Here is a 27,881-nt window from a genome sequence, read left to right as displayed (position 1 = left end):
ATTTCCAGATGGAACCTTTAGTGTGTGTGTTTGTGTGTATGTTTTCATTCATGATGCCAAGCTCATCAGTTCTTCCCCATACCAGGCCTAGAAAACTAGAATTTCTCTTCTCCAAATTGGCTCATAGAAGCTCTGATCTTTCCCTGACATTTTGCCTTGGATCCTGTCATGAAGAAAATCTGTGATTACCTTTTACCCATAGTTTAAGACCCTCCTCATTCTAAAGATATACATGCTGTACAGAACAGCCAAGAAGATGCTGAATGAGACAGATCTTGCTGGGTTTCCTCAACAGGGTAGACTTGGTGATTCATCCCCAAAACACTAATTAAAGATACATGTAATAGTGAAAAATAGTTTTATTCAATAGCATCACATTGGGAAGAGGACCCAGATAAAGAAATCTAGTGATGCCCAGTCCATCTTCAGGGTACTAACATGAGCTTTACTTTAAAGAGAGAAACTTTGGGGCTAGGAGCAAGAGATGTGCATAAGTAAGCAGTGTTCTTCAAAGTGTGACCTACTTGATCAACACCTACTTCTTTTTCTGCGAGGTGGTCCGAAGAAGTCCTTATTGTTGGAAGGAATCAATGTGGTTGTCAGGAGTTGATTACTTCTGCACTGGCTGCAATGATAGATAATTGCCCTTTTATGGGGGAGGGTGTCCTTCCTTCCAGGCTTTGCTGTTTCTGAAATCCAAGGTGACTGCAGGTCAAGGACAATGACTTGTCTCTATGCCTTCAGCCTTAAAGAGGAATAAAAGAGGTTAGTCAAACACTTCTTGAGTCACTCATAAGGCAGAGATGCCAGGTTTTCTTCCCTTTTAGTATCTTCCCTTAGGGAAGGTGTATATTTTTTGAATAAAGGAAAATTCAGTGTCACACAAAATGAAATATAAATATACCAACTTTACATCGTTTTTGAAATAAAAATTCACACATTTCCAGATTTACAGAACAGAGAAAAGGATGAGGAAGGAGGACCAGAAGATGAGTTACAGAGTAGGATTTCAAATAGTGATCTGTAATGAATCTCCAAGTTAACTGCAGTGAAAAATAAGACAGTAGTGAGTATAGCACTTCTCTTTTTTGTAAATTTTTAATCGAATTTTGTGTATTTCATACAGAACAACCTAATCATCTTTATATCCCCTTCCCCATTAGCACTCTCCTCCCATACTCTCCACTGGCATTCATATATTTCTGTCATTTGTGTTAGGGACTTTCAAGCAAAGTTAGTATCCTCAGACGTCTCTCAGTGCAAATTCGTCCACTGGGATCTAGGCAGCTTATCTAGGGTCCCTCCTATTAAGAAGATCAGCTCTTCCTCACCAAACAGTAATCAGCTGCCAAAAATTTACCTACAGTCTGTGAGAAATTATGACTACGTAATCTGTAAATCAGGGGAACTCATCTAACAAAACAGAATAAGACTGAGAAAAAGTGAGCAGCAAAGGCAGAAAGTCCAATGATTTTATAATCTGGGATCAAGGATAAATTTGAGAGGGACAGGGAAGAAAAAAGTTATAAACCTGAAAAATGATTTGGGTCCCTGTGGCTTTGGTACTCTGACTAGCTCATATAGGAAAATGAAGAGGGACCCTCTTTGGCTACTGTGATAAGGAACTGACAGCTAGAAGCCCAGAATTGTCAGGGAGGGACACAAGGAATGGGACATTTGAATTTTTGGCCCCTAGTCAGTTCTCAGCTAAAGGGTTCCAGGCAGGCCTTCCCAGTCTCCTTCTGGCCTTGAGAGTTAAGACTGAGGCTTAAGGCCAAAGTGAAATGCTGAGAGCAGGGAGATGGTGACAGGCAGAACTGAGAAGACAGAGCTGCTTTCTTCCCTAAGAGATGAGTGTGGCTCTAGGGGAGGGGTACCAACTGATAATGTCAGGGGTAGGGATGGAACAGGACCAGAGGCCAAGGGCAGGCACAGTGGAGGCAGTGATTCTAGAGGAAGCTGTCCAAGGCAAGTGTAGCAGTCTAAAAAAAGGGCTGCAGGAGTTTTGCATAGCACCTGGCCTCTGCTCCTCCCTCAGGGCCTCAGCTGTGCTCCTTTGTCCCCATTGAGTGGACTGTGTAGCCTGCTGACATAGCTGGATTCCCAACAACAGACCACAAACTTATATTCCATGTGAAAGCTATGGCGCACACTTCTTACCAGGCTTCCTTTTGCTGCCAGCCCTTCAGACTGATCATTATGTCCTCTCCTCATTCCCTTCTCTACCTAGACAGCTTCTCTGCATGCCAGCTTCCACTGCTACACACAGAATCTTAACATTCGATTGCAGACCTTATTATCTTGATGGAGGGAATGCTTCAGATCCTTAGCTCAGTGTTCTTTTATTCTCCTACCAGCCTTACATGAAATCATCCTCCATCAGTCTTTTCAGACCAAAGACATGTACCCACAAGGTGCAGGAAACCCGCAGGGATAGGTATCAGCAGTCATCTTTCTTCAGCTAAGATATGGGGCAAGAACAGGTAAGGAGGAATGGAGCCCTTAGAACACCTGTATTCTATTTTATACCCTATCTTTTGGCCCATGGCCAGACTTCTCAAGACACATTTTGAGGACATTGAGAGATTAACTACTTGACCTAGGAGGCAGGTCAGTTGTGACAAAGAGCTTTTGAAGAGATATTTAGCTAATTTCAACTTCCCTTCTCACCTTTAAATGAGGTTGATGGAAACCCCACTTCACTGTATAAAATGCCCCTTTTATAGCTGTTGCAATTAGTTTCAGTTTTCATTTATCTTCCCCAAAGTAATGGCATGAGCAACATTAAACTAGATGCTTATATATTCATTTATTTAGAAGTCCACAAGAGATATTGATTGATGAAAAAATACATAGTATAGAACAGCACTTATGTGTGATTACTTTTATCTACACATATATCTGTCTAGGCACACAGGTACAGAGAAATTTTATAAGGACATTCACCAAAGGGCTGACAATGATTGCATCAGGGTGAGATTTTTAGGTAATTTATACTTTAGTTACATTTCTCTTGGAAGGTTGAGAAAGAGACCATGATTAAAGTCACCAGAGAAAGATGCACAGAGAAACGACCATTAGGCAGTCAAAGGAATGAACAAGGAATGATGTGGAGCCATCCCTCTCCATTGTGCTAGCATTTAAGACTTATTTTTCTTCCCATGGAAAACTGGTTTTAGAGTAATTCTTGCAGTTAGAAGCGTACCCCATCCCTGTTTTCCCCAGAATCAGCCTGTGAATAGTTATTGGTTGATTCAGGGCTGAGTCTAGCATATTACTCTGACCCAGAGAGTTTTGAACTCTCCATATGAGTCAGCTCCTGCAGAGTGACTGTCAGATTCTCAAAGTCCTCAGCATTATTGCCGGCATTGTCACAGGTTTCTTTTTCGTGGCCCTCCTTGCCACAATGGGAACAGTAAATTGTGTACTTTCGCTTTCTGTTTCTATGTAGATCCCCAGGCCCATTATTGTCAGGCCCAGAACCATTGCTAGTGGAAGGACACTCAACCTCGAAATCGCTGGGGGACTCAATGATCAGCATTTGCTCTTCAACAGTGGCCCTGCCAATGGGGCATAGAGCAGTTGAGGATGGCAGTGGAGGGTCTCCAGACTCCACGATAATCACATCCTCATCTGAGTCATCAGGGGAGTCATCTATCTCTATCACATTGCAGTCAGCATTGTCTATCACTATAGGCAGGGAGCCCTGAAATTCTACAGGGCTGGGTGCCCTCTCCATGATTGTCTCAGCTCTTCTGGGGCGCTTATGTTTAAGAAAAGTGTCATCCCAGTCTTCTTCCTCCCTTACCATCCTGATTAACTCCAGGAAATCTGGAAGGCCTTCCTGCTCATCCACATGCATTTGGAGAAGGCCCTTAAGCTTGCTTCGAAGGTCACTACTCAGCTCAGCACCTACAAGGAGCTGATGAAGGCGAGTCCTGTTGGCCTCTTTCTCATCAAAGACTCCTGCCTGAATAGCATTCTGCAGCTGCACCTCTAAACGGATCACATAAAGGGAGATTTTCTCCCCCTGTGCCTGCAGGGTGTTAAAAAATTTACCATGGGCTGTTACACTGCTCTCAGACTCCCCAAACACCAATTTCATTGCCCGCAAAAATTCTGCCACGTTTAGACTGGGATTGGCAGCCTGGAGCAAACGCGTGACCTCCCTGGCAGGACCCCTAAGGGTTCTCATCAAGCGCTTGATCTTTTCCTCCTCAGACACATTCCAATCTGGCAGGACTGCATTGACTTGACTCAGCCAATTTTCAAAGGTTTCCTCCCCGTAGGCTGGCACTGCCCTCCCAGAGAACAACCTCACATTTCTCTCTGCCATATTGGCTATCAAAGAACCAAGACTCCTCCCCAGGGCCCTCATCATAGAATGGGCCAAAGGCAGGAAAGCTATGTTCTGCCGACGTCTGTTACCCAGTTCAGCAAAGATGTTAGCCATGTCTGACAATAACTGGGTATCTGAATACAAGATGCTCAGGATTTTTACCAACAACAACAAAGTGTAATCTTCAGAAGTATCCAAGGAAAGGTTCCTGGACTGTGGCTTCCTTGTGTTTTGGTGATGACTGTAAAAAAAGAGAGAGGAAAAAAAAGTAACAGTGGACTGTGGAAACAAGCCCATATTCATGTTTTCTACTCTCTTGAATATTTGCCCACTGCCCTAAAAATACTCACCAGGAAACTGACAGTTCTGACCTTGAGAAGCAACAAGGTATCTCTGTACTACTGGGGCCTTTGTCAGTCTCAGATAGTACCCCAGTTTGCAGCAACTGTTGCTTGGAATACTAGCTCAAACAGCCTTTGGAGCCCATATTTAAGGCTCTCAAAATAGCAATAGTGACTCACAGAATTATTTTAATAAGTAAGGCCTCTATTAACCTCAAGATCTTAACCATATGTCCTTCTTAAAAGATCCCGTCCCCCACCCTCCCTTCTGTTTCTTTTCCAGATTCTTACAAGAGCTCAGCAACTAGTCTCTGCTCTTTGATTTCAAGTCCAGCCTCTGCAACAGGTGCCCTCGGTGAGAGTTCCGGTAGGGTCAGTCTGGGTCAACAGGGTTCACAGATCCAGGTGCTCAGTGAGTCTAGACTGCGCCACAGAAGAGGGAAGGGAAAGGAAGAGAAGGGTCAGAGACGGGACTTCAGAAGCAGTCTCAACATCTGGCCACTTCCTTCACTGCCTCCATTGTGGCCACAATGAAAAGTCCCTCTCCCACCTTCAGAATAAAAGCCAAAAGGCCAGCCTCCCCGAATACATTTCACCCAGGAAACCAGAGGTCTACCAGCTCTCCAATAAGCTACACAGAATTCAAGTTTGGAATCGGCTTTGACGGGCTGTCACAGAGAAAAAGAACAGAAGTTGGACACCCTCCTACCGCCGTATTTCTTCCCAGGAAGAGATGAAAGAAAAGAGAATTCAGGACAGACAGCTTGCCAATCTTTCCTCCTACCCTTGGCTACCGTTCTGAAAATGTCCCCTCCCGAGTCTAGGCAAATTCTATCAATAGACAGCATCCAGGTGAAGCTCACCTCCTCCCACCTTGTAGCCTGGCCACCAGGGTGCTCCTTTCCTAGTCAATTATCCAAGCCCAGAACTAGTAAGGTTTTACCCTCCCCTCTCGGCATCATGCAACAGCGGTCCCTTTTCGTTTACCTGGCCTTAGCAGATGGGCAGAAGATGGATGCTCAGGCGTCGGGATTACTGTTTTGTCTCTTGCCCTTTGAGGCTCTGCAGAGAAAAAGGATGGCGCCTTAGCCTCTGAGCGAACTGGGACTTGCCCAACCCAGCAAGCTGCTTTGCAAGGCTGCCCAGCGAGGGGTAGCCTAGTCGCAGCCCCGCGGTTTCCAAGGCAGCTCAGACTGACCCCGCCCTCCAGTTCAGCTTGCCCAGCAGCGGACGCTGCTTTTAGCCTTTGCCCATTGAGACAAAAGAGCGTGACGAGAGGAGTGGCACGGCCAATCAGCGATGCGCGGAGGCGGCCTCCCCGCAACGCCTCGGCCAGGATGCTAATGCCTACCAGAGGGGGGAACCTGCTGGAGGGGGCTGCGGCAGACTGGCGCGGGAGCGGGCGCGGCGGCGTCAAGTGCAGCTCGGACGCGCGGACCTGGCCCATTTACATTTCACTCGTGAGTTTGCTGCTTCTCCTCCCTTCCCTTCTTCCTATGGCCTTCCGCCTAGGTTCCCCTCTGCTGCTTTGTGACCGGATGCCTTAAACACGAGGTGGGGCCGAAAGCAAGTGAACAATGAGAGTTCTTCACCTTTGTATAGGAGAAAGGGGGAAGCATTTATTGAGCGCTTTGTGTGGCAGTGCGCTTGCACAGACATCTCATTTATTCTTCTCATCAGCCTTCTGAGAAAACGCAGCGGTGTGCCCATTTAACAGACAGGGGGATGTAAGCACCCAGGCAGAATGGGTAGGAAGTGCAGAACTAAAAGCTAACACTCCAGCTCTGGTGTCTGACTTCAAGGTATCTAGTCCTTCTAAACACCCCTCTCTAGTGTCAGATTAAGGGTTAGTGGAGAAGCACCAAAATGTGATTTAGAGGTCCACTTCAGGGCTAAATAGAATTAATGACCAAGAACTGATATCTCCATTTTACAGATGAGGAAACTGAGCCACTATGAGCTTAGGCATCTTGTCCTGTATCACGCAGCAAATAAGTTAACATTAGATTTTGCACTCCAGTCTGTCGTTCTGTTGATGCCAGCCTTTCACTCTGTGTTGATGCCAACACTTTGCCCTGCTATGCTGCCCAGAGAGAACATTTTCACTTTTACATAGATAGCCACAAACTATCTCAGCAGCTCTTTTAATGTGATGCCAGTGTTGAGGGAGGGAGTGAGGAGGCAGTGAGAAGAGATGTGAAAGAAGAGGAAGGCAATCTTTATGATATGATTGTACAGAGGAGGAAACTGAGGCATTTTTCTGTCTGTTATTTATTATACACTGAAACCACCTGTTTATAAAAATAACATTATTTTTAGCCGGGCATGGTAGTGCACGCCTGTACTCTCAGCACTTGGGAGGCAGAGGCAGGCGGATCTCTGTGAGTTCAAGGCGGTATTCCACAACTCAAGTGTGTTTACGTACGTGCAGGCAAAACACTCATACATGTAAAACAAATAAAAATATAAATAAATAAATTTTTTAAAAGTCCTTTAAGCTGGGTGTGGTGGTGTGCACTTTTAATCCCAGCACTCACTCAGTAAGCAGAGGCAGGTGTATCTCTGTGAGATCAAGGTCATTCTTGTCTGGATCGCGAGTTCCAGGCCAGCTAGGGCTACAGGGCTTCAAAAAGACAAAAACAAAACAAAACAAAACAAAACAAAACAAAAAAAACAAAACAACAAAAAAAACAAACATTATTTATGTTTGACCCCTGAAGAAGTCAGACTCAGAGATGCCTTGCCTAAAATTACAAGGTGAAGTCAGAACAGAACAAAGTTTGGGTACCCAGCTGGCTATCACAAAATAATTTTGGAAGGCCTCTTAGAAATGAACTGGAGCCCTGGGCTCCAGTTCTGGGGATTTCGATTTACTGGGCTTAGGAAAGAACAATGTTTTTTTTTGTGTGTGTGTTTTACCTGTTGCTATAGTTAATTCTGGTTTGTAGAGAAGTTTATGAACCCCTTTTCCAAATACTATACCACGATGAAGGCTAATGGTTCTGCCACTAACATAACTTTCCACAGCCTATCTGCCATGAAATGCAATTCCAGAGCAGAGGCTCTTACCTAGAGTCCTTTCTGAAATGCATGCAAAATATTTGAATTCTTTTCTGAAGCCATAATTCTGTGAGTTTTCAGTCAGGTGGTTCCTAAACAGCTAAGAACGACTGCCCTACAGTCTTCATCACATCTGCCTTCAACCCCTACTGGAGGAAGAAGTGTGAGAAACAAAACACTATTTTACCTAACCCCCACACCACAGCTCTGTGCTGCTGATATAGCTCTTTCATTTCCTGGCTCAAGGATAGGTTGCTAGGTTGCCCTTCTGTGAGCTCTTCAGGGGACTTCTCCTTTGCCGGATTTGGCATCACTGGCCCCAGAGAAGGAGCAACTCCATGGAAACGGCATGCAAGGCTGTCCAGAGCGAATGGTCCGTGAAGCTAGAGGCTAGAAAACCTGCCCCATTTTCCCTGTCTTCTGGTTCATAGACAGCAGGTATCACTTCCCCTTGTATAGACTGTAGCTAGGAGGCCCCTGTGGGACTCGCACTTGACTCCTGATGCTTGGGAGCAAAGGGACAGTCTGGAATGCTGCAATTGCCGTTAGCTTCATCTTAAGCATGCTAAGGTATTTTGCCTATCCCTGTTTGCCTTCTGATTTACAACCCAAGTAACTACAGGTCCTTGGCCTATGCAATTCAAATTCGGAAGAAGTACCTTATACATTAAGACTGCAGCCTCCTCTTGGGGATGGAACAGTGGGGTAGTGGTGGTGGAAGGTGGAGAGTGTTGGAGGCACATAGGAGGCAGGTTGCTGGCCTTGCATAGTTAGTGGTGCGGCTAGAACTATCTAGTGGATTTCATGAACGTTCTTGCTTCTTCCCGTCTATACTACAATGTCTGAACACTGCCTCTTAGCATACCCTTGTTCTGTGTTTGCATTGGCTTCATCACCAAATTAGATAACAACATTTTACCTGGTAGAATAGGATCAAATGAGACTAAGAAGAGAGCTGAACGTTCTGAGAAAAGTGGTGAAAAGAAATGGATTGTGTAGAGGTACAGAGGTTTGTTAGAGTTTGTTAGAGCAAGGTTGAGAGGAATATTTGGAAATTTACCAGCAGGGTCCAGTGGGATACAGAGCACACCTTATCTCTGGCCTCATGTGTGGGTATGTGTGCCAATGATAGTTCTAATGAGGCCACATTTTCCAATTTTGACAAATGAACCTTAAAATCTTGAAATTTAGGAGCTAAAGCTTTCAGATGAAATAATAGTGGCTACTTTTGGCAGCCTGCCTCCTCCTTGCCAGGAGCTTTCCATCTGTAATCTCATTTAAACTTCTCAGCAACCCAGCTGACATAGGCATTGTTGTACCATTTTTTCAGAGAGGAAAATTGAGTTTTAAGGGAGATAAACTAGTATAGGGGCATACTACCTGGAAGTGAAGCGACTGGGATTCTGGTATAGGGATGCCAAACCCCAGAACAGAGAAAAACTTGCCACTTTGAAGAGGAAAATGTAAAATACATCCTGCAGGGCTAGAGATGTAGCTCAGCAGAGGAGCATTTTCCTAGCATGTACAAAGCCCTGATTTTGATCCCAAACACTTAAGAAAAAAAGAAATTATTCTTTAGACAATCACAATGCATTAGACCTAATGCAGCTTTTGGAACAGTTTAGCAATTTAGGTATAATTGTTACCTTACTTACTATTTTTTCACTTTTTAAAAAATGAAAGTATTGCTATAACTTGTAGAACAACTTATAATCTATGTACTTTAATATAGTTTATGGCATGCAACCTTCATGATAAGCATTTTAAAAATAATGATACAGGCCTTGTGAGATACCTGTGGGTATCTTCCCTTGCCAATCCCTAATAACTTACTCTTCTATTGACACATTTACCATTTTTTATTTTTACATATGAAAAACTTATCTTTCTGTGCCTGGTTAATTTTACATGACATAATGTCTTCCAGTTCCTTCCATACTGCTGCAGATGACAGGATTTCACTCTTCTTTATGGATGAATAATACCCAGTTGCATTAATTTACATACAATATTTTCTTTATCAATTCATCTGTTAATGGGCACCTAAACTGATTCCATAGCAAATATTTGTGTATAGTTTAGCAACAAGCCTAGACTCTTCAAGTGTTTCTTTGGTGGGCCTATTTTATTTCTTTCAGGTATATACCCAAGAGTTTTAATAGCAATAACATCTCCTACATCAATTTTTACTTTTTGAGGAACCTCCATACTGTTATTCATCATGTATGTACTAATTTACACTTCTATAAATGATGTATAAGGGTTGTATTTTTAAATTTTTATATGTATGAGTCTATTGCTTGCATGAAAGTTGGTGTACCTGTGTCACGCAATGCCGGCAGCGGTCAGAAGAGGGCACCAGATTCCCCTGGAACTGGAGATTCAGATCTTTAGCTGCCATGTGGATGCTGGGAATCGAACCCAGGTCCTCCGGAAGAGCAGCCAGTGCTCTTAACTGCTGAGCTATCTCTCCAACAGTAAGGGTTGTCTTTTCTTCACATCTTTTCCAGCATTGAATTTTCTCTGTCCTGTGTAGAATAAATTGCTCTTGCCTTTCTGCTTTGACCTAGATTATTTTTGTTTTGTCATCCAATGTAGGTTAGCTCATTTTTTGAGCTGCCTATGCCACTACATTCCCAAGTCTTTGAGGATAGGCATCAAATCCTTTCCATTTTTAGCTCCATCATGATTTGCCCATGATGACTTAAAAGATTATCAATATGTGTTTGTGAACTGACCAAAGGACTGGCTGAGAATTCCCCAATGAACAGATGGCTGTGGGGCTGGTTCTTGGAATGTGCACCCAGGATACCCATCTTCACTAGATGGGCCTGGAAAGTCTCAATTTTCATAAGCTCATTTAATTAGGTTATGGGCATAGGAGGCAGATCATAGGGTTTAAGAGATTTTAAAAAAATGCCTCAAGATCATCTCCAAGCCTAGTCTTTACTTTGGAATTAATATTAAGAGGCCAGGTTCTCCTGAGTGAGTATGCAGGACATTGCGTTCATAGAAAAAAATTATTCCCTGGTTCATATAGGAACACTAAAAATGTTTCAGCATGTCATTTCATCTAGTTCTAGCTGGTCTGCAGGATCATGTACTCTGTGAAGACAGATAATGAGGTTGTGAAAAGCATCTTTTTTGATACTTTTTAAAAATTAAGGTCACCAAATCATGAATTTTCAGGAACATTATCTCATTTTATGTTACTAATCTTTGATGCAACTTTTTGTGGTAGGTCTTATTGTCAAGACTTTGTAGCCAAAGAATGTGAGACAACAAAATTCTAGCCTTGACCAAGATCACACAGCTAAGTAAGTGGCCAAGTCAGAAATCAGTACTAGATCTTTTTGTCCCCCAACGTATCTTAACAGAGAAACACACAAGTGAAAATCGGACTTTATTCCCTCTGTAAAATAGAAAGAATTAATTTTATAAGATGGTGTATGAGATATTTAAAGTCAGATGTTTCTATACTGTTCACCTTTAATTCCTCAAAATTATTGCATAAAAGACAGAAAAAATCGGTGGTACAAAAGTACAATCCCATTATCAACCATAGGTGTGAAATCTCCATATCTATGCCTTTACAACATTATACTGTTTCAGGGGTGCCTACAAAACGTTTTGCCACATCTGATAATTTTATAAGTAAAAAGAGGCTCCAAGATGTCAGTGAATTTCTGAAGATCATATAAAAAGTTTGTAACAGAACTGGTGCATACAGTGCTGGTGTGCCAAACTCTAGCCATTTGTTTTTCTGCTAAGTCAGCCTGCCTTAGGGAGTTAATGAACACATACTTATAAAAAGGTGGGCAGGGGAGCTAGAGAAATGGCTTATCAGTTAAGAGCACCAGGGCCTTTTGCAGAAGACCCAGGTTCGATTCCCAGCACCCATACAACGGCTAACAACCATCTGTAACTCCAGTTTCAGAGGAATCCAACACCCTCTTCTGACTTCCATGGGTATTGCATGGGTACACTTACGTACATGCAGACAATGCACTCATATGCAAAAAATAAAAATAATGAATATTTTTTTTCCAAAAAGGTGCATAGGAAATGGAATGTTAACTGCACTTGGAGTTGGAAAATGGGGAAAAAAAATCCTTTATCTTACCACTTGTTCTTATTTAGGCGAAGGTAAAACTTAGAAAAGAGAACTGTGGAATGTTCCAGGCCACTATGACTTTGTGGGTCTGAGTGACCTGGGCAGGAGATATAGGGAGAGACTCTCTTTAGCTACTGAGATACTGAATTGATTGCCAGAAGCCTAAAATTGTTGCAGAGGGACACAAGGAATGGGCATTTTGAATTTTTGCCCCTGGTCAGTTCTCAGCTAAAGATTTCCAGGCAGGCAGGCCCTCCCAGTCTCCTTCTGGCCTTGAGAGTTAAGACTGAGGCTTAAGGCCAAAGTGAAATGCTGAGAGCAGGGAGATGGTGACAGGCAGAACAGAGAAGACAGATCTGCCTCCTTCCCTAAGAGATGAGTGTGGCTCCAGGGGAAGGGTACCAACTGATAATGTCGGGGTAAGGATGGAACAGGACCAGAGGCCAGAGGCAAGCACAGTGGAGGCAGTGATTCTAGAAGAAGCCATCCAAGGCAAGTTGTGAGTATAGCAGTTCAAAGAAGGCTGCATGAGTTTCTTGTAACACCTGGCCTCTGCTCCTCCCTCAGGGCCTCAGCTGTACTCCTTTGTCCCTATGGAGTGGACTGTGTAGCCTGCTGACATAGCTGGAATCCCAACAACAGACCACAATCCTAAATTCCATGTGAAAGCTGTGGTCTACACTTCTCACCAGGATTCCTGTTCCTGCCAGTTCTCCAGCCTGATCACCATCCCCTTTCCCCATCCTTGATTCTACCTATACAGCTATATGCTTCCTGTCTCTGACATGCCAGCTACTGATGCTGTACATCCTGTCTTCTCAGCCCAGTGGAGACCAACCTTTCATCCATCCATCCATCCCTCCCTCCCTCTCTCCATCCCTTCCATCCATCCTTCCAGACAGGGTTTTACTATGCTGACTAGGCTGCTCTTGAACTCAAGTTCAAGTGATTCTCCTTAGTCTCTCAAGTAGCTGAGACTACAAATATGTGATATCACAAAAGGCTCTTATTTCTTCTGAATCCTAAATTTTCTTCCTGTGTCCTGGCTCCCAAATTGCTTCTAATACTACTCCTTTATATCATGAGGTGTGTGTGTGTGTGTGTGTGTGTGTATGTGTGTGTGTATGTGTGTGATTGGGTCTCATGTGTCCAAGGTTAGCCTTGAACTTGATATGTAACTAAGGATGACCTTGAACTCCTCCTGATTCTCTTATCTTTACTCCCCAAGTGCTAGATCCAGGTATGAAACATCATGCACAATTTATATGATGCTGGGGATTGAACCCAGTGCTCCACGCACAGTAGAAAAGCCCTCTATGAACTGAGCTACATCCCCAGATGGTGATATTTTTATCATCACATATATGGATCATGACTGGTGCTTCTGGTTTGTAATGAGTACTAGCCTGGCATGCTGCTAAATACCCTTCAATGACTAGGACAGGCACTAATAATAAAGAATTATCTTGTCCCAAAGGTTAGTGAAGAACAGGTTGAGAAACCCTGCTCTATTATATAGCTTTACGCGTAAAAGGTTAGGTTTGAGAAGTGCCTGATGCTGAGCCACACGGCACAGAGCTTTCAGAAGCAGCATCTCTTACCTTCCTTTAATTAGGGAGGAGTATGACATTTTTATGAAGCAGCTAGAGTTTGGGAAGGAATCTACAGAGGCAGAGGAGTTTCCCACCACCAAATTTACTACCAGTTTTTACAGAAAATAATGCACTACAACGATTGACCAGCTTAAAAATGGTTTTGATGGGGAGATGGCTCAGTTGGTAATGTGCTTGCCCTGCAGTCACAAGGACCTGAGTTTGGAAACCTAGTACCCACATTAAAAAGCCAGGCATTTAATCCCATTACTTGGGAGGAAGAGACTGGTGGATCTCTGTGAGTTGAAGGCCAGCCTGGTCTACATAGTGAGTTCCAGGTCAGCTGGGGCTACAGGCAGACGCTGTCTCAAAAAGACCAAAAAAAAAAAAAAAAAAAAAAAAAAAAAAACAAAAACAGCCAGGCATAGTGGCATGTGCCTGTAATCCTGAGGTTGGGGAAGCAGTGACTAGAGGCTCTCTGGTGCTTGCTAATGAGTTATCTTTGCCAAATTGATGAGCTCCAGGTTCAGTGAGAGATCCTGTTTCAAAAAGTACATTGGAGAGCTGTAGAAAAGGGCATCCAACATTAACTTCTTGTGTGTAAACACACACACACAGATGGGTACATACCTGCATGCACATGGGTGTACAAACATAAACACACACTCACACACTACATACACACACGAATTGAGAGGTGTAGTCTGTGATTCTCATAGCACAATTTCCTGACGTGCATAAAACTCAGGTTCAATTTGTAGCATTGAAAAAGTTATTTCGGAAAGAGAGTAACAACTTACAGCTTTAGTAGTCTATAAAATGCGAAGTTTGGGACTGGAAAGATGGCTCAGCTATTAAAAGAACTTGCTGTTCTTACAGAAGACCAGAGTTCAGTTCCCAGCACCCATGCTGGATGGTTCATAACCACCTATAACTCTAGCTCCAGGGACTATAACATCCTATTCTGACCTCTATGGATAATGCCCCCACAAACACATGTGCTATGCACACTCCCCATACACATAAAATTTAAAGAATGCAAAGTTTTTTAAAAATAGGTTTTTGAACTGTCCTTCCCAGTTTTCATGACTTTTAGTCTTAATTTTTTGAAGACTGGAATTTTGCTATATCAACAAAGTATCATAGAGGTGACTGTCAAGAGAAATAAATGAAAATAACCGCCATTATCTTTTGTTTATTAAAACAGGGTCTTATTATGTAGCCCTGGCTGGCCTAGAACTTACTGTATAGACCAGGCTGGCCTTAAACTCACAGAAATCCTCCTGCTTTTGCTTCCTGAGTGTGGATTACAGTTGTGAACCACCATGCCTAGCCATCTGCCACTGTTTTAATTTATGGTTGATGAAGTATTAATTTCTTAAGGGTATGTCGGTTCTCAGTGTTGATTGGTTCCTGTCACTTGAGTTTCTCACGGTTCTGTGTGTAACCAAACCAGGAAATGGTTGCCAACACATTTAAATGGTCAATCTAACTTCTTTTCTCCTCTTGACAGTTTCTTTTACCTGCATCCAGTTGTCTTCAGAATGGCGGAGAAGAACAACTCTGCTGGGAAGGAGCTTCAGCATAGGCCGAGATCAGAGGTTCCAGGAAAGAAAATCTGGCACTCCCAAGCCTACACCCTTGGGGCCATTTCCAACTTTATGTCTACCTTTCTGACCTTTCCTATCTATAAGGTTGTGTTCCGGCAGCAGATCCATGCTATGGCGGTGTCAGAGGCTGTGAGACAGCTTTGGCATGAAGGTCCTCAATACTTCTACCGGGGAATCTACCCTCCTCTTCTTTCCAAGACTCTGCAAGGGACTCTCTTGTTTGGCACTTATGATAGTTTGCTGTGCTTTCTCTCCCCTGTTGGGCCACACTCCCTGGGACAGCGCTGGGCTGCAGGGCTCATGTCTGGTGTGGTGGAAGCTCTGGCACTCAGCCCCTTTGAAAGAGTGCAAAATGTGCTCCAGGATGCTCGCAAGCAAGCTCGCTTCCCCAGCACCTTTAGCATTCTCAAGGAATTCAACTCTTATGGCTTTTGGGGGCGGCTGTCACTGGGCTATTATCGTGGTTTCTGGCCTGTCCTTGTCAGAAACAGCTTGGGGAGCGCTCTCTATTTCTCCTTTAAGGATCCTATCCAGGATGGCTTGGCAAGGCAAGGCCTGCCCCATTGGATTCCTCCTTTGGTGTCTGGCAGTGTCAACGGAACAATCACCTGTCTAGTTCTGTATCCTCTGATTGTGCTGGTTGCCAATATGCAGTCTCATATTGGTTGGCAGAGAATGCCAAGCTTGTGGGCCTCTGCCCAGGATGTGTGGGACACTCGAGGTAGAAAGGTACTCCTGATTTACCGAGGAGGTTCTCTGGTTATCCTAAGGTCCAGTGTGACATGGGGCCTCACTACTGCTATCCATGACTTCTTGCAGAGGAAGTCTCACTCCAAGAAAGAGCTGAAAGACTGAATAAAAGCAGAAGTGCGTCCATGGCATCTCTGTTCTAAATCTCCCCACACTGGATGTGTATAGCTTACTTCTTTAGCTTGGTTACTAAATACAACCATTCTTTAGCATCTGGAAACTTTCACCACATGAGAGGCTCCCCGACAAAACCTAACAAGATTCCTTGATGAGAGAGAGAGAGAGAGAGAGAGAGAGAGAGAAAGAGAGAGAGAGACACCCCAGTCTATACACAGCTTCAGTAGTCTCAGACCTGGGAGCCCCTAAATAGACTGTAGCCCAAATTAAATACTGTTCCTTCATGGTACTCTGTAATAAGAGGAAACTTTAAAAGAAGTCCTTACTCTGGCACCATGAGTCTGGAGTCTGTTCAGGTATCATCCTGACCAAACTGAGTGGAGCTCCAATTTCAAAGAACTATAATTCACTTTGAAGACAACTTCTGAGAAGACTACATTTTCTTGACATTGTTTACTGCCCTACCACAGGCACTCTCACTTCAAGCTGAGGGTCCTACTTTCAGGATACCTTCCATGGTTACAAATTCAGTTAGTCTTGCTTCAAGTCAGCAGATGCCACAAGAACTGATGATGCTGGAATGGGGAGTGAGAAATGATGTGGTGCATGGATAGAAAGAATAAAGGCTCTGAAGCATGAAATTTAATTACATGCCAAATAGAAAAGAAAAACAATTACTCTAGGTTGTTCGGTGTTATCTGCTAGAACATTTTTATATTAAAGATATTACATTGCCTAGAAACCATTTAAGTTTCCATAAGAAACCTGCAATAACATGACCTTATCTCTTCACTAATAATCACTTATTTTGTTAATGTGGACAAACATAGTTATTATAGCATAAAGACTTTTTAAGCCTGTCATTCGGAGTCATTGCCAATATAGTCGACATAAAAATTTCAGCATATTAACACACCAGAAGAAGCCCAGAGGCCAGACAAAATGAACTGTTTGTCTCTCTCTAAACATGCCATGAACTTACCTATGGCCATATTTTGGCCCACACTATTCTCTTCACTTACAGTACTCTTATTTTTGCCAGTCTACTAAAAACTTCCACTTTCCCAAAGTCCAGCTGAGATGCCACTGTATCTGTGGAGCCTTTTCTGCATTTCCCCCAATTGAATGTGACATAAGTATTGAGATGCCCCCTCTTGCTCACCAACACTGCACTGATTTCTTGATGTCACTGATCCCACGAGGCCCTTTATTTTTGATGTTCTTCAATACCTCCTACTCGACTGTAAACTTCTTGAAAGCAGGGATTCTTGTATGCATTTTTTAAATTCTCCATTGTGCCTAGGTGCTCAATAAAGTTTGTGAATTATTGAACTAATTATTAAGCTGTGATACAGTGTATATCCTCAGGGTGCTATCCCTATTACATGAAGATAATGTTACTGATTCATTGTCAACAAGACACATGCCTTTGAGGTGTGCTTGTATTCTTTTAATAGTGGATTTAGTTTTGTGCTAATGATAATGCCAATTATGATAATAATAACAATAATAAAATTACTTCCAAGTGGAATATTTGATGAGTATGTGTTATTTATGTCATGTTTGTTATTATAGCCATTTTAGGAACTGAAATTTCACAAACACAGTCACATTGCACAGCTGTCCCACTCCTTTCAGCTCTTGAATTTTGACTATTTCCAGGAGGGGATGTGTTGCAGTTCTTGCTTTATAGATGATAGCATGATAATGTCTTCTACCTGTTCCTCCCCACTGAAATGAAGTTATCTTTTATAATGACCTATTTTGTCTAGCAACGATAATTTCTCACTGAATGCTACAGACATTAAAGTCAGAATTGCCGGCCATGATATTAGCATTAATTTGCCACTAAGCTCAACAGAAAATGGCTGTCCCGAAGAGCTGCAGATGAGCTTCCACACTGCAGATCTGGCTGGGTTGGGACAGTGCTATTAGGCTTTCTTACCTGCAGATTTTGCATTTCTGTCTTCAGCCATTTTAGAAAGAAAGTATTTGGGACAAAATCATGTCTGTATTGAAAATCTATCTGCAGTTGTTTTAATAATTATTATTCTTTACATAATCCTGTATAAAATCATTTACAAAACACTTACATTAGATATAATAAAGTAGAAATAATTTTAAATATGTGGGATAAAGCTGGGAACAGTGGAACATGCCTGTAATCCCAGTAGTTGAGAGGCAAAGGCAGGAAGATTAGGAGTTCAAGGGTGTCCTAGGCTACATAATGAGTTCAAGGACTGCATGAGACTCTGTCTCAGCACCTTTCCCCCAAATAAAATAAAATGAACGTAAAAATAAAGTACTGAAGTATATAGGATTTGAAATTACAAGCAGCTAGAACACAACAATTTTTAAAATGTGGGACTTCAGCAGCCACAGATTTTGCAATTTGTGGAGAGTCCTGGAACCAAATCTCCACGAATACTGACAAATGACAGTGGTTGTCTGTTCAAGCCAGCAGAAACACATACTGAGCACAAAGGAAGGAAATTTAAAACAGTAGCTAGTTATAGTACTGTCTAACATCCAGGAGAAAATATTTTTCATAAAAATTTTAACTAGCAATAAAGTAAGGAATAGATGAACACTATGCTCAATATATGCATTTATCTCTACACTGTGTATTCCCATTTATGTCACTGTCAATCTATGCCCCTTTCCCCCACCTTAACAGGTTATCTAGAAATAAATTTGAGCCTATAGAAAATTTTCATGCATAATAATGCATAAAGAACACCCATACACCCTGTAATCAGACCTACCTATTAATGTTTTATCTCATTTGTTGTATTATTTGATTATGCATTATCTGTCTACACACACACACACACACACACACACACACACACAATTTTCCTGGACTGAGAATTGCTTACATCAAATGCTATAGGGTTAGGGCTGTGGTAAAGCCCTTGCCTAGCAGGCTCAAGGACATCCCCAGCACCACAACAATAATATCAAAATTTATGGTCTCTAGCCCAGGCTAGCCTTTAACTTTCTATATAGCTGAGGATGACCTTGAGCTTCTGATCGTCCTGTCTCATCTCCCAAGTGCCGGATTGCAGCTGTGCACCACCACATCTGATTATGTGGTGCTGGGAATGAAACCCAGAACCCCATGTGTGCCAGACAAGTACTCTACCAACTCTACATCCCCAACCCTGATTGTAAAATATTATAAAATGAAAATTCACATAACATTTTTAAGACTGATAGTAACTATTTAAATTTACTATATTTGTCTTATACATAGTTAAGTTTTACACTGTTTATATTGAAGCTTAAAACTATGCAATTTTAAACATAGATTTGCAAACAAAGCATGGAATAATTTATATGCATTTTACAAATTGCTTCATATAAAATCCTAGGCAATGTTACAAAATTGAATAGTTCTATTGACTTTTCCCACTTACATCTTCTGAGTAAAATTTAAGAGTGCAATCACTGTCTAGTGAATTTAAATGTCAACATTTATATTTCATTTTGTGATGACAATCTAGTTTTTTTGTGATATTTGAGAAACTATTTTTAGGATATATGGTCATTAAAATAAGGAGTTAATAAATTCTTATATTATTTTAAAGACCCACTAAATCTAGAGTTTAATACTAATACATGAATGAGTAAAAATTATAGAAAATGAATTGTTAATCAGCCATAAAGAATGACATCAAGGCATTGAGAGTTAAAGATGTGGAACTAGAGATCATCCTGTTAAGCAAAGTAAGCCAGACCTAGAAAGACAAGTATCACATGTTTTCTCACATACATGGAGTGATGGTTAGTGATAATTATCAACTTGGCAGAACCTAGGATTACTTGGAAGAAGCAATTAATTGATGTGGAAAGACCCATCTTAACTGTGGGAAGGGCCATTTCATGGGATGGGTTCTGGACTGAATGAAAAGGGGAGGTGGAGCTGAGTGCACTTATTTGTTTCTGTCTGCTTCCTAACTATGGATGAGGTATAGCCGAGTGGTTCAAACACTTACCACCCTGACTTTGCAATGGTGGACTGTAACCTGAAACCGTGAGCCAAAATAAACCCTTCCCTGTTGCTTTTGACAAAGTTTTTTGTCACAATAACTGAAAAAGAAATTAAATACGCATACAGAAGATTATTCAAATGTAAGAGCGCTATTATTAAGAATGAACCAATAAAGAAATTTTGACATATATATATACAATTATTCCCCATTAAGAAAAATGAAAACGTATCATTTGCAAGAAAATGAATGGAACTGAAGAGCATCATGTTACTAAAAATAAGACAAAGAAAGATTAATCTTATGCTTTCTCACATATGCAGAAGATTTTTAGTATATGAAAGTAGAAGGGGGACTTATTGGTGAATTAAAGGGATAAATAATGAGAGGTGGAGGAAAAATGTAGGTAAAGGGGATTACAATCAACTATAAAAATGTTAAAATAAAACTCACTATAGTGTAAAATTAATTTACACTAAGATAAAGAATGAAAGTACTCTACTTCCCTATTCTATTCACTTTCCAATGTCTATTTTTTAATATTTTATTTATTATTTTTATTTTACATGTATGCGTGTATTGCCTGCATGTAGGTAAGTGCACCCGTGTTGTGCAATGCCTGCGGAGGACAGAAGAGGCTGTTGGATTCCCTGGAAGTGGAGTTACAGACAGTTGTTGGCTGCCATGTGGGTGCTGGGATTTGAACCCGGGTTTTCTCCAAGAATATTCAGTGTTCTTAACCGCTGATTCATCTCTCCAGCCCCCCAATGTCTCTTTTTATGTCATTTCCTTTCCTCAAATCTTTTTTTATCATGTGTATGTATGATGTGTGTGTGTGTGTGTGAGAGAGAGAGAGAGAGAGAGAGAGAGAGAGAGAGAGAGAGAGAGAAATGAGTGTGTATGTGTCTGTGCACATGTTCGTGGGTGTGAGTGCAGATAAAAGTCAGAAGACAAACTCAGCTGACTGTTCTCACTTCCCACTTTGTTTGATGCAGGGTTTCTCATTGCTTTTTCTGCTGGATATGCCAGGCTATCTAGCCTACTAACTTCTGGGGATTCTCCTGTCTCCACTTGCCCTATCACCATATGAGGTCTGAGACTGCAGAAGTGTGCTACCACATCTGCCTTTATGTGGGTTCTGGAGATGTGAACTCAGGTCTTCATGCTTGCTCACCAAGCACTTTACCCACTGAGCTGTTTCCCTAGGTCTTTTTCCTCAAATTTTTTAAAATCACCTCCCTCATCATTTCCAAGTAGTGGCTTCACTTTTTATTCAAGAGAAGTATTCCCAAGAGAACCATTACTTGAAAGAATGTTCATAGAACTACCACCCAGGACAAAAAAATAGAACATCGCAACATCCCTCCCACCACTGATGATATCCTTCATCTGCCTTGACTTTTCTAACAGTCTTTTCTTCCGTTTTTGTTTACACCTATTTTCCTTGTTAGCATCCTTAAACAAGTTGTTTTGTTTGTTTGTTTGTTTTAACTGACGTTTGAAATTTGTACGCTTTTTACTTGGAATTGTGACTATCTTCTTTCACTTCACACTGTGAGATTAGTCTATGCTGTTGTAGACAGCTGCAGTTGGTTGTTTTAAACATTTGGCAGTGTGTATAAATGTTATATTTATATAAATAAAACACCGTAAGAAAACCTTAAGAGATACTTTTATTGTTCGTAGTTACAAAACAGTGCTACTGTGAATATTCTTAGTAGTGTATGTAAACACAGGTGTCTCTAGAAATTGCTGGTTTCTGGAGTATGGCACTTTCAATTTGACTAGATGGTACAGTTATTATTATTATTTTTTTTTGGTCTTTTTGAGATAGGGTCTCCCTATAGCCCCAGCTGTCCTGGATTTACTATGGAGACCAGGCTGGCCTCGAACTCACAGAGATCCAAGTGCCTCTGCCTTCCGAGTGCTGGGACTAAAGGCATGTGCCACCACTCCCAGCTGTACAGCTAAATTTTCCTAAGGGCATGTACTAATTTCCACCCTATGTTCAACAGTCCCTATTGCTCCACCTGCAGGCCAATATTTGGCATGACCAGTCTTTATTTTTGGGAAACCAATGAAGTTGAAACTGAATCTCCTAATTTAATTTTCTTGATTGTTAATAATGTGCATATATTCATATGCCTGTTGGACATTGAGATTTTCCATTTTGTGAAGCATTTATTCAAGACATTTGCCATTTTTACCGTTGGAGTTTGTGACTTTTTCAAGTTTATTTTTCAAAGTTATTTGTTCTAACTTCTGTTGTTGCCTTCCCACTTGGTCTCATTTTTTCATTGTCCTTATGGCTTTTTAAAATTATAACTTGTTTGTTAGTCCTTGCTCTTTAAAAGTAAGTGCATTTTGTATTTTCCTCCAAAGAAATCCTTCTCTACTCCAACATCACAAAGCTATTCCTTATATTAACATGGAAACATTTTATAGTTTTGCCTTTCATGTTTAGTTCTTCAGGATGTTTGGAGTTAATTTTTGTGTTAAATGTGAAGATAGTGACTGGAAATAGAGTGCTTGCCTTGCATGCTCAAGGCCCTGGGTTCAGTCCCTAGCATTAAAAAAATCTGTGAGACTAAAGGTCCAATTTCATACTTTCCTGATAAATATACAAGTGCTCTAATATTGCTTGTTGAAAAATATTTCCTTCCACACTCATGTATAATGCAAATTCTATACAATATGATGCATTCATATATCGGGGGACAATTTAGAGCCTTGTTGTTCTACTCCACTGATCTATATGTCTACGTTTGTGTCATTACACCATTGCTTGATTACTGTAGCTTTAAAAATAATTCTTGACATCTAATAGGGAAAGTCTTCTCACATCACTTTTGTTCCTCCAGAATTTGACTATTCTTATCACTAGCTACAGAAAAAGAGACAGATTTTTTTCTACAGAGTTATTGAGATTTTCAGGATAAATAACTATCTTGAAAATAGGGGCTAGGAATACAATTCAGTGGTAGAATGTTGCCTAGCATTCACAAGACCCTAGGTTCAATCCCCAGCATAACAAAAAAATAAGCAGGAAACTATTATTTGAATGCAAAAAATAATTTTGGGGAATCTAATTTTAATGTTTCTTAAAATTTCATAATGTTCATCAGTTTTATATATATACATAAAACATTTTAAAAATATATCTGCATGTATGTGTTTGTTGGTGCATGTGTGTGTGGAGGTCACAGGACCACCTAGACTATTGCTTCTCAGGTACCAACCGCCTTGTCTCATATTGGCCTGGTATTTGCCAAGTAGCCTAGCCTGACTGGCCAGTGAGCCTAAGGTATCTGCCTATCTCTGCCTAATTGGTGCCAGGATTACAAGGGTGTGGCACCATATTTGGCTTTTTTATAAATTGGTTTTGGAAATTGAACTCTGGTCCTCATGCTTGCCCAGCAAGTACTTTACCAACCGAACTATCATCCCAGTCTCTTTCTCACTGTTAAGTAAAAAGAAAACAAAACAAAACAAAAGATATTTTGAAGGGCTGGATAGATGGATCAGAGTTTAAGAGCGCTTGCTGTTCATGCAGAAAATTCAGTTCAGTTCCCAGCACACACATGATGGCTAACAACTGTCTGTGACTCCAGTTCCAGGGGATCCAACCTCCTCTATTGACCTACTGACCTCCACAGACATTGCAAGCATGGGTACACTTATGTACACACAACAAAACACTCACACACACAAAAATAAAAATAAAACGTAGAAAAAATAATTTGGATTTTATTAGTTGTTTGTATTTTTGCTCTCCTCTTTTCTTTCTCTCTCATGCATTTGTGTGTGTTGTGTGTGTGTGTGTGTGTGTGTGTGTGTGTGTGTGTGTGTCTGTGTGCACAAGCTGAAGAGAGAGGTCAGTCTTCAATGTCTTCCTCTATTGCTCCCCATCTTATTTTTTGAGCCAGCATCTCAGTGAATCTGGAGCTCTCCAATTTGGCTAAACTGACTGTCCTGGCAAGACCCTGGGATCCTTGTATCTCTGTCTTCCAGCACTGACAGTGGTTTATAGGTGTGTACTGCTACTTTTTAGGTGGTGCTGTGGATCTGACCTTAGTTCCTCATGCTTTCACAGTGTTCTAGTTAGCCTTTCTCTGTTGCTGTGATAAACAACCATGGCCAAAAAAAAAACTTGGTAAGAAAATGATTTTTTTTACTTATACTTCCATATCACTGTCCAACTGAGGGTAGTCTGAGCAGGAACTCAGGGCAGGAGCCTAAAGACAGGATCTGAAGCACAGACCACAGAGGAATGCTGCTTATTGACTTGCTCCTTCTGGCTTATGCTCAGCCTGATTGTTTTTTTAATATTTTGTTTTATGTGTATGAGTCTATTACCTGCATGTATGTAAGTGCACCTGTGTTGTACAATGCCTGTAGAGTCAGAAGTGGGAGTTGGATCACCTGGAACTGGATTTATGGATGGTTGTTAGCCGCCATGTGGGTGCTGGGATCCAAATCCAGGTCCTCCATAAGAGCAATCAGTTCTCTTAACCTCTGAGCCAACACTCCTGCCCCTCTCAGACTGCTTTCTTATACAATCTAGGATTACCTTCCTAAGGGTGGCACTGCCCACAATGGGCTAGGCTGTCCCACATCAATTAGCAATTAAAAATATGCCTCATAGACATAGCCATAGGCCATTCCAATAGAGGAAATGCCTCAATTGACATTCTCTCTTCCCAACTGTATGAAGTTGACAACAGAAGCTAGCCAGCACACACAACAAGCACTTCACCCAGAGACATCTCCTCAGCCTTAGTTGCTTATGTTTTTACAAATTATTGGTAAAACAATAGTCTTGTCAAAGAGCAATGTTTTTATAGGTAAAACTTCTCTGTTTTGATCAAAGAGAAAATGTACTTGTTTCAAAATCAGAATTGATCAAAGCAAAAATCAGACACAAGTCACGTTAACCATCACAGAAGTTTTGGTTGTTTATCTTTCCTTAGATCCAATGGATTACAACTCTCATCAACCTATGTGAATGAGATAAAATGTGCACTCAAGAAGAGGCTACTTTTTGAAACATGAGACAACTGATATACCACCTGTCTGGGATCCAACTTATTTTTGTAACTGAATGCAAATCAGGCATCTCAGGTCTCCCTATGTAGCCCAAACTTGGTTTGGAATTCATGGTCCACTTACTTCAGCCTCCTGAGTCCTGAGATTACAGGTGTGTGCCACTGCACCAACTATCACAGTATTTTTGACTCCCAGTGTATTTGATGAAATTGTGATAATCACTTAGAAGCTGAACAAGCATTTATTCCTTCATAGGCCACCAACATAACTAAAAGCAGTAAGAAAACCTGAGTGTCTGTCTCCTTTAGTTTGGTGGAAGGCACAGAGATAAGTCATTGTTCTTAACTTTTCTTCCTCTGTCACCCTGGATTTCTGGGACAGCAGAGCCTCCTGTAACAGACCACCCAGATGAGAGCAATCATCCATGATGAAGAGGATGCACTCTGACAAGAAATAATCATAAACGAAGAGACTTTTTAGGATAACCTTGCAAGGCAAGACCTAAGACAATGATGCCTGAGATTACACTTTGACCAAGATTGTGGAATCATGTATGCCTCTTGTCTTCTGCCCCAATTTTTTTTCTATTTAAATCTAAAGCTCATCTTTGAATTACTGAACCCATTTATTTGTTTTTCTTCGCAATGTCACCATATTGAATAAATCTCTGCTTTGCACCAAAAGAAATAAAAGGAAAGAAAGAAAAAAGAAAGAAAATTAATCAGTGACCTTTATTACACAAAAGAGGAGTAATTCTGAAGGATCCACTACCTTTATAGAAAATAAAAATAAGTCTTTCTCTTTGTGAGTGAATTTTTCTCATTCTTCAGAGCTGTTCACTGAAAACATGACCCTGGGAAATGGTTAAGGCAAAGAATCATTAGCGTCCTACGTTTGGGGCATGCTCAGCAGTAATATGCATAGATGCTCAGTGCCCATTATAAGGTGTCATTCTCACAACACTCCATTACGAATTTAATAAGTGATAGAGGCCTACTTCATGTCAGGAACCCTGCAATTCTCAAATCAATCCACAAATTCAGTAGTATTCCAAGAGACGTCGATAGATTAATTTTTTTGTGGAATTTGAATAACTGTTTAGAAAACTGAAAAGGAATATACGAGAAAGTGGTATATGAAAGATATTGCATTGCCAAGGAGAAGAAATAAATAATTCTATGAATGTGATTGAGACAGTTAATTTGCTTCATAGAAAAAAATTAGACTCAAGCCTTATGCAATAAAGTCTATATGTACAAAATGTTTAAGAAACAACCAAAATGTTAATATCAATAACATGCCATAATGTACTTAGGTACAATTTTTCTAAATGAAACTCTAAAGATAAAAGTTTGGAAGGAAAACATTGATTTATTTCATTCCCAAAATATTGTACTTTATAAAAAGTGCTAAATATAATTAAAAGACAAGCAAAAAGTGGCACAAGTTCATGGAAAAGCAGTTGTGTCATGTCTATTAGAAAAACAAATACAAGCCAGGCATAGTGGCACATGCCTGTAATCCCAGCACTCAGGAGGCCGAAGCAGAAGGATCTCTGTGAGATCAAAGCCAGCCTGGTCTACATGGTGAGTTCCAGACCATCTGGGACTGCAGGGAGACTCTGTCTCAGAAAGACAAAAAAGAGACAAAGAAAGAAAGAAAGAGAACAAAAAAGAAATGCAAATATGCATTCCTAATAACTGGCAACTCTACCCTTAGTATATCCAATGGAAAAAAATGTAAACATATTTCTACTATATCAGTGCAAAAACATAGCTCTTCCCTCAAAAGGAATGAGACAATTTATTCCGGAGCCAAATATGAGTGAACATGGAGCACAATTTCATGTTCCAATGTTATAACAGTTTTATAAAAATTTTATAATAACATACATAATTAATCATACATAAAGGTATTTTTTCAAACTTCATACAATATATTTTGATCATATGTAGATCCCCTCCAATATTTGCACCCCCTTTTTAGCCCCCACCAAGCTTTATATATGAGAGAGAGAAAGAGAAAGAGAGAGAGAGAGAGAGAGAGAGAGAGAGAGAGAGAGAGAGAGAATGAATGAGATTTATATCCCAAAATGCTCTTCAGTGTGGGTTCATTCACTGGAGCCTAGTCAACCTAGCTAGAGTCTCACCCAGCATAGACACTACATCAAGGTATTTTCAAAATGCATTGTTGGAAGCATCCGGTAGGTGGCTTCAGCAGAGGGAAAGTTTCAGTTACAAGCCCTAGGTCCTGTCAGATGGCATTATTAGCTGTGGAATACATGGAAGCTAGGTGATTGTTTATGGATTAGAAAAAGGATTTTACCAGATAGTGACAAGGATGTTAGGTCAAACACAGAGGTGGAAAGTAAATTGCCATCGAGGGCTAAAGAAAGTCTGAGATAATTCAACACTGAATCTGCAACGTTCCAGTTTTCTATGATGAGAGACATTTCGATCAGTTACTCTTGTAGAATCTTTAACACAGGTGAGGCATTTTTTGCTGGAAATATCAGTTGACAAATAAAAGACATGTTTTACTATGCTCATAACAAAAATATTTGTATTAGTCCCAAACCAGAACAAATAAAGACAGGGTCAGGAGTGTAGCTCCAGGGGTGGAGTGCCTGTCTACCTTGTGTGAGGCCCTGAGTTTGATTCTTAGCATTTCAGGGAAAGGAAGAGAAAGAAAAATAATGGAGAAGGGAGAGGAGGAAAGGAAACAGAGGGAGACTAGGAATATGGGAAAGGAAGATAGAAGGAAGATACCGGTGAGGGACAGGGACCAGAAAAGGGGCAGAGTAGAGTCCAGAAAAGGTTGAGAAGGGAGGAAAGAGAGAGGGAGAGGTTATTATTCTTGAGCATAGAGGACTGAAAGGGGCACAAGAGAGGCTTCTGGATGGTTGGTCATGTTCTGTATC

At 41.0% G+C, this 27,881-nt stretch overlaps 2 protein-coding genes across 7 annotated transcripts in view; one reads left to right on the top strand and one right to left on the bottom strand.

Annotated features, from left to right (window-relative positions):
- The window catches only part of Slc25a53 (solute carrier family 25 member 53), a 44,165-nt gene extending 26,743 nt beyond the window's left edge, over positions 1 to 17,422 (top strand). The window contains exons 1-2 of one of the 2 annotated variants that reach the window (XM_008832508.2): positions 6,048 to 6,140; positions 14,960 to 17,422. In XM_008832508.2, coding sequence (XP_008830730.1) covers positions 14,991 to 15,911 — 921 coding nt within the window. In that variant the 5' untranslated portion in view covers positions 6,048 to 6,140; positions 14,960 to 14,990 and the 3' untranslated portion in view covers positions 15,912 to 17,422. Of the gene's footprint in view, positions 1 to 6,047; positions 6,141 to 14,959 lie in introns of those variants that run through there. The other variant, XM_029563203.1, reaches the window with a different exon arrangement.
- Zcchc18 (zinc finger CCHC-type containing 18) lies at positions 419 to 6,086 on the bottom strand. 5 transcript variants are annotated; one of them, XR_607247.3, is made up of 4 exons: positions 5,668 to 5,941; positions 4,972 to 5,103; positions 4,502 to 4,580; positions 419 to 745 (listed from the first exon to the last, which is right to left on the bottom strand). XR_607247.3 is itself a non-coding variant. In XM_008832529.1 (4 exons), the coding sequence occupies exon 4, from the start codon at positions 4,451 to 4,453 to the stop codon at positions 3,275 to 3,277; it is 1,179 nt and encodes a 392-aa protein (XP_008830751.1). In that variant the 5' UTR covers positions 4,454 to 4,580; positions 4,972 to 5,103; positions 5,668 to 5,742; positions 6,032 to 6,086; the 3' UTR covers positions 2,799 to 3,274. The 5 variants fall into 5 exon arrangements, 4 of the variants coding, with proteins under 4 accessions (XP_008830751.1, XP_008830756.1, XP_008830744.1 ...); XM_008832529.1 differs by lacking the exon at positions 419 to 745 and adding an exon at positions 6,032 to 6,086 and having other exon boundaries at positions 2,799 to 4,580; positions 5,668 to 5,742; XM_008832534.3 differs by lacking the exon at positions 419 to 745 and having other exon boundaries at positions 2,799 to 4,580; positions 5,668 to 5,742; positions 5,879 to 5,935.
- Positions 17,423 to 27,881: the final 10,459 nt, after the last annotated feature.

Source organism: Nannospalax galili, unplaced genomic scaffold, assembly GCF_000622305.1.
Source record: "Nannospalax galili isolate Female #2095 unplaced genomic scaffold, S.galili_v1.0 scaffold671, whole genome shotgun sequence".
Lineage (NCBI taxonomy): Eukaryota > Metazoa > Chordata > Mammalia > Rodentia > Spalacidae > Nannospalax > Nannospalax galili.
This window is presented reverse-complemented; position numbering and strand designations above follow the sequence as displayed.

What these genes read in the sequence shown, in the direction of transcription:
- Zcchc18 (XM_008832529.1), bottom strand. Translation starts at nt 4,453, where the DNA reads ATGGCTAACATCTTTGCTGAACTGGGTAACAGACGTCGGCAGAACATA.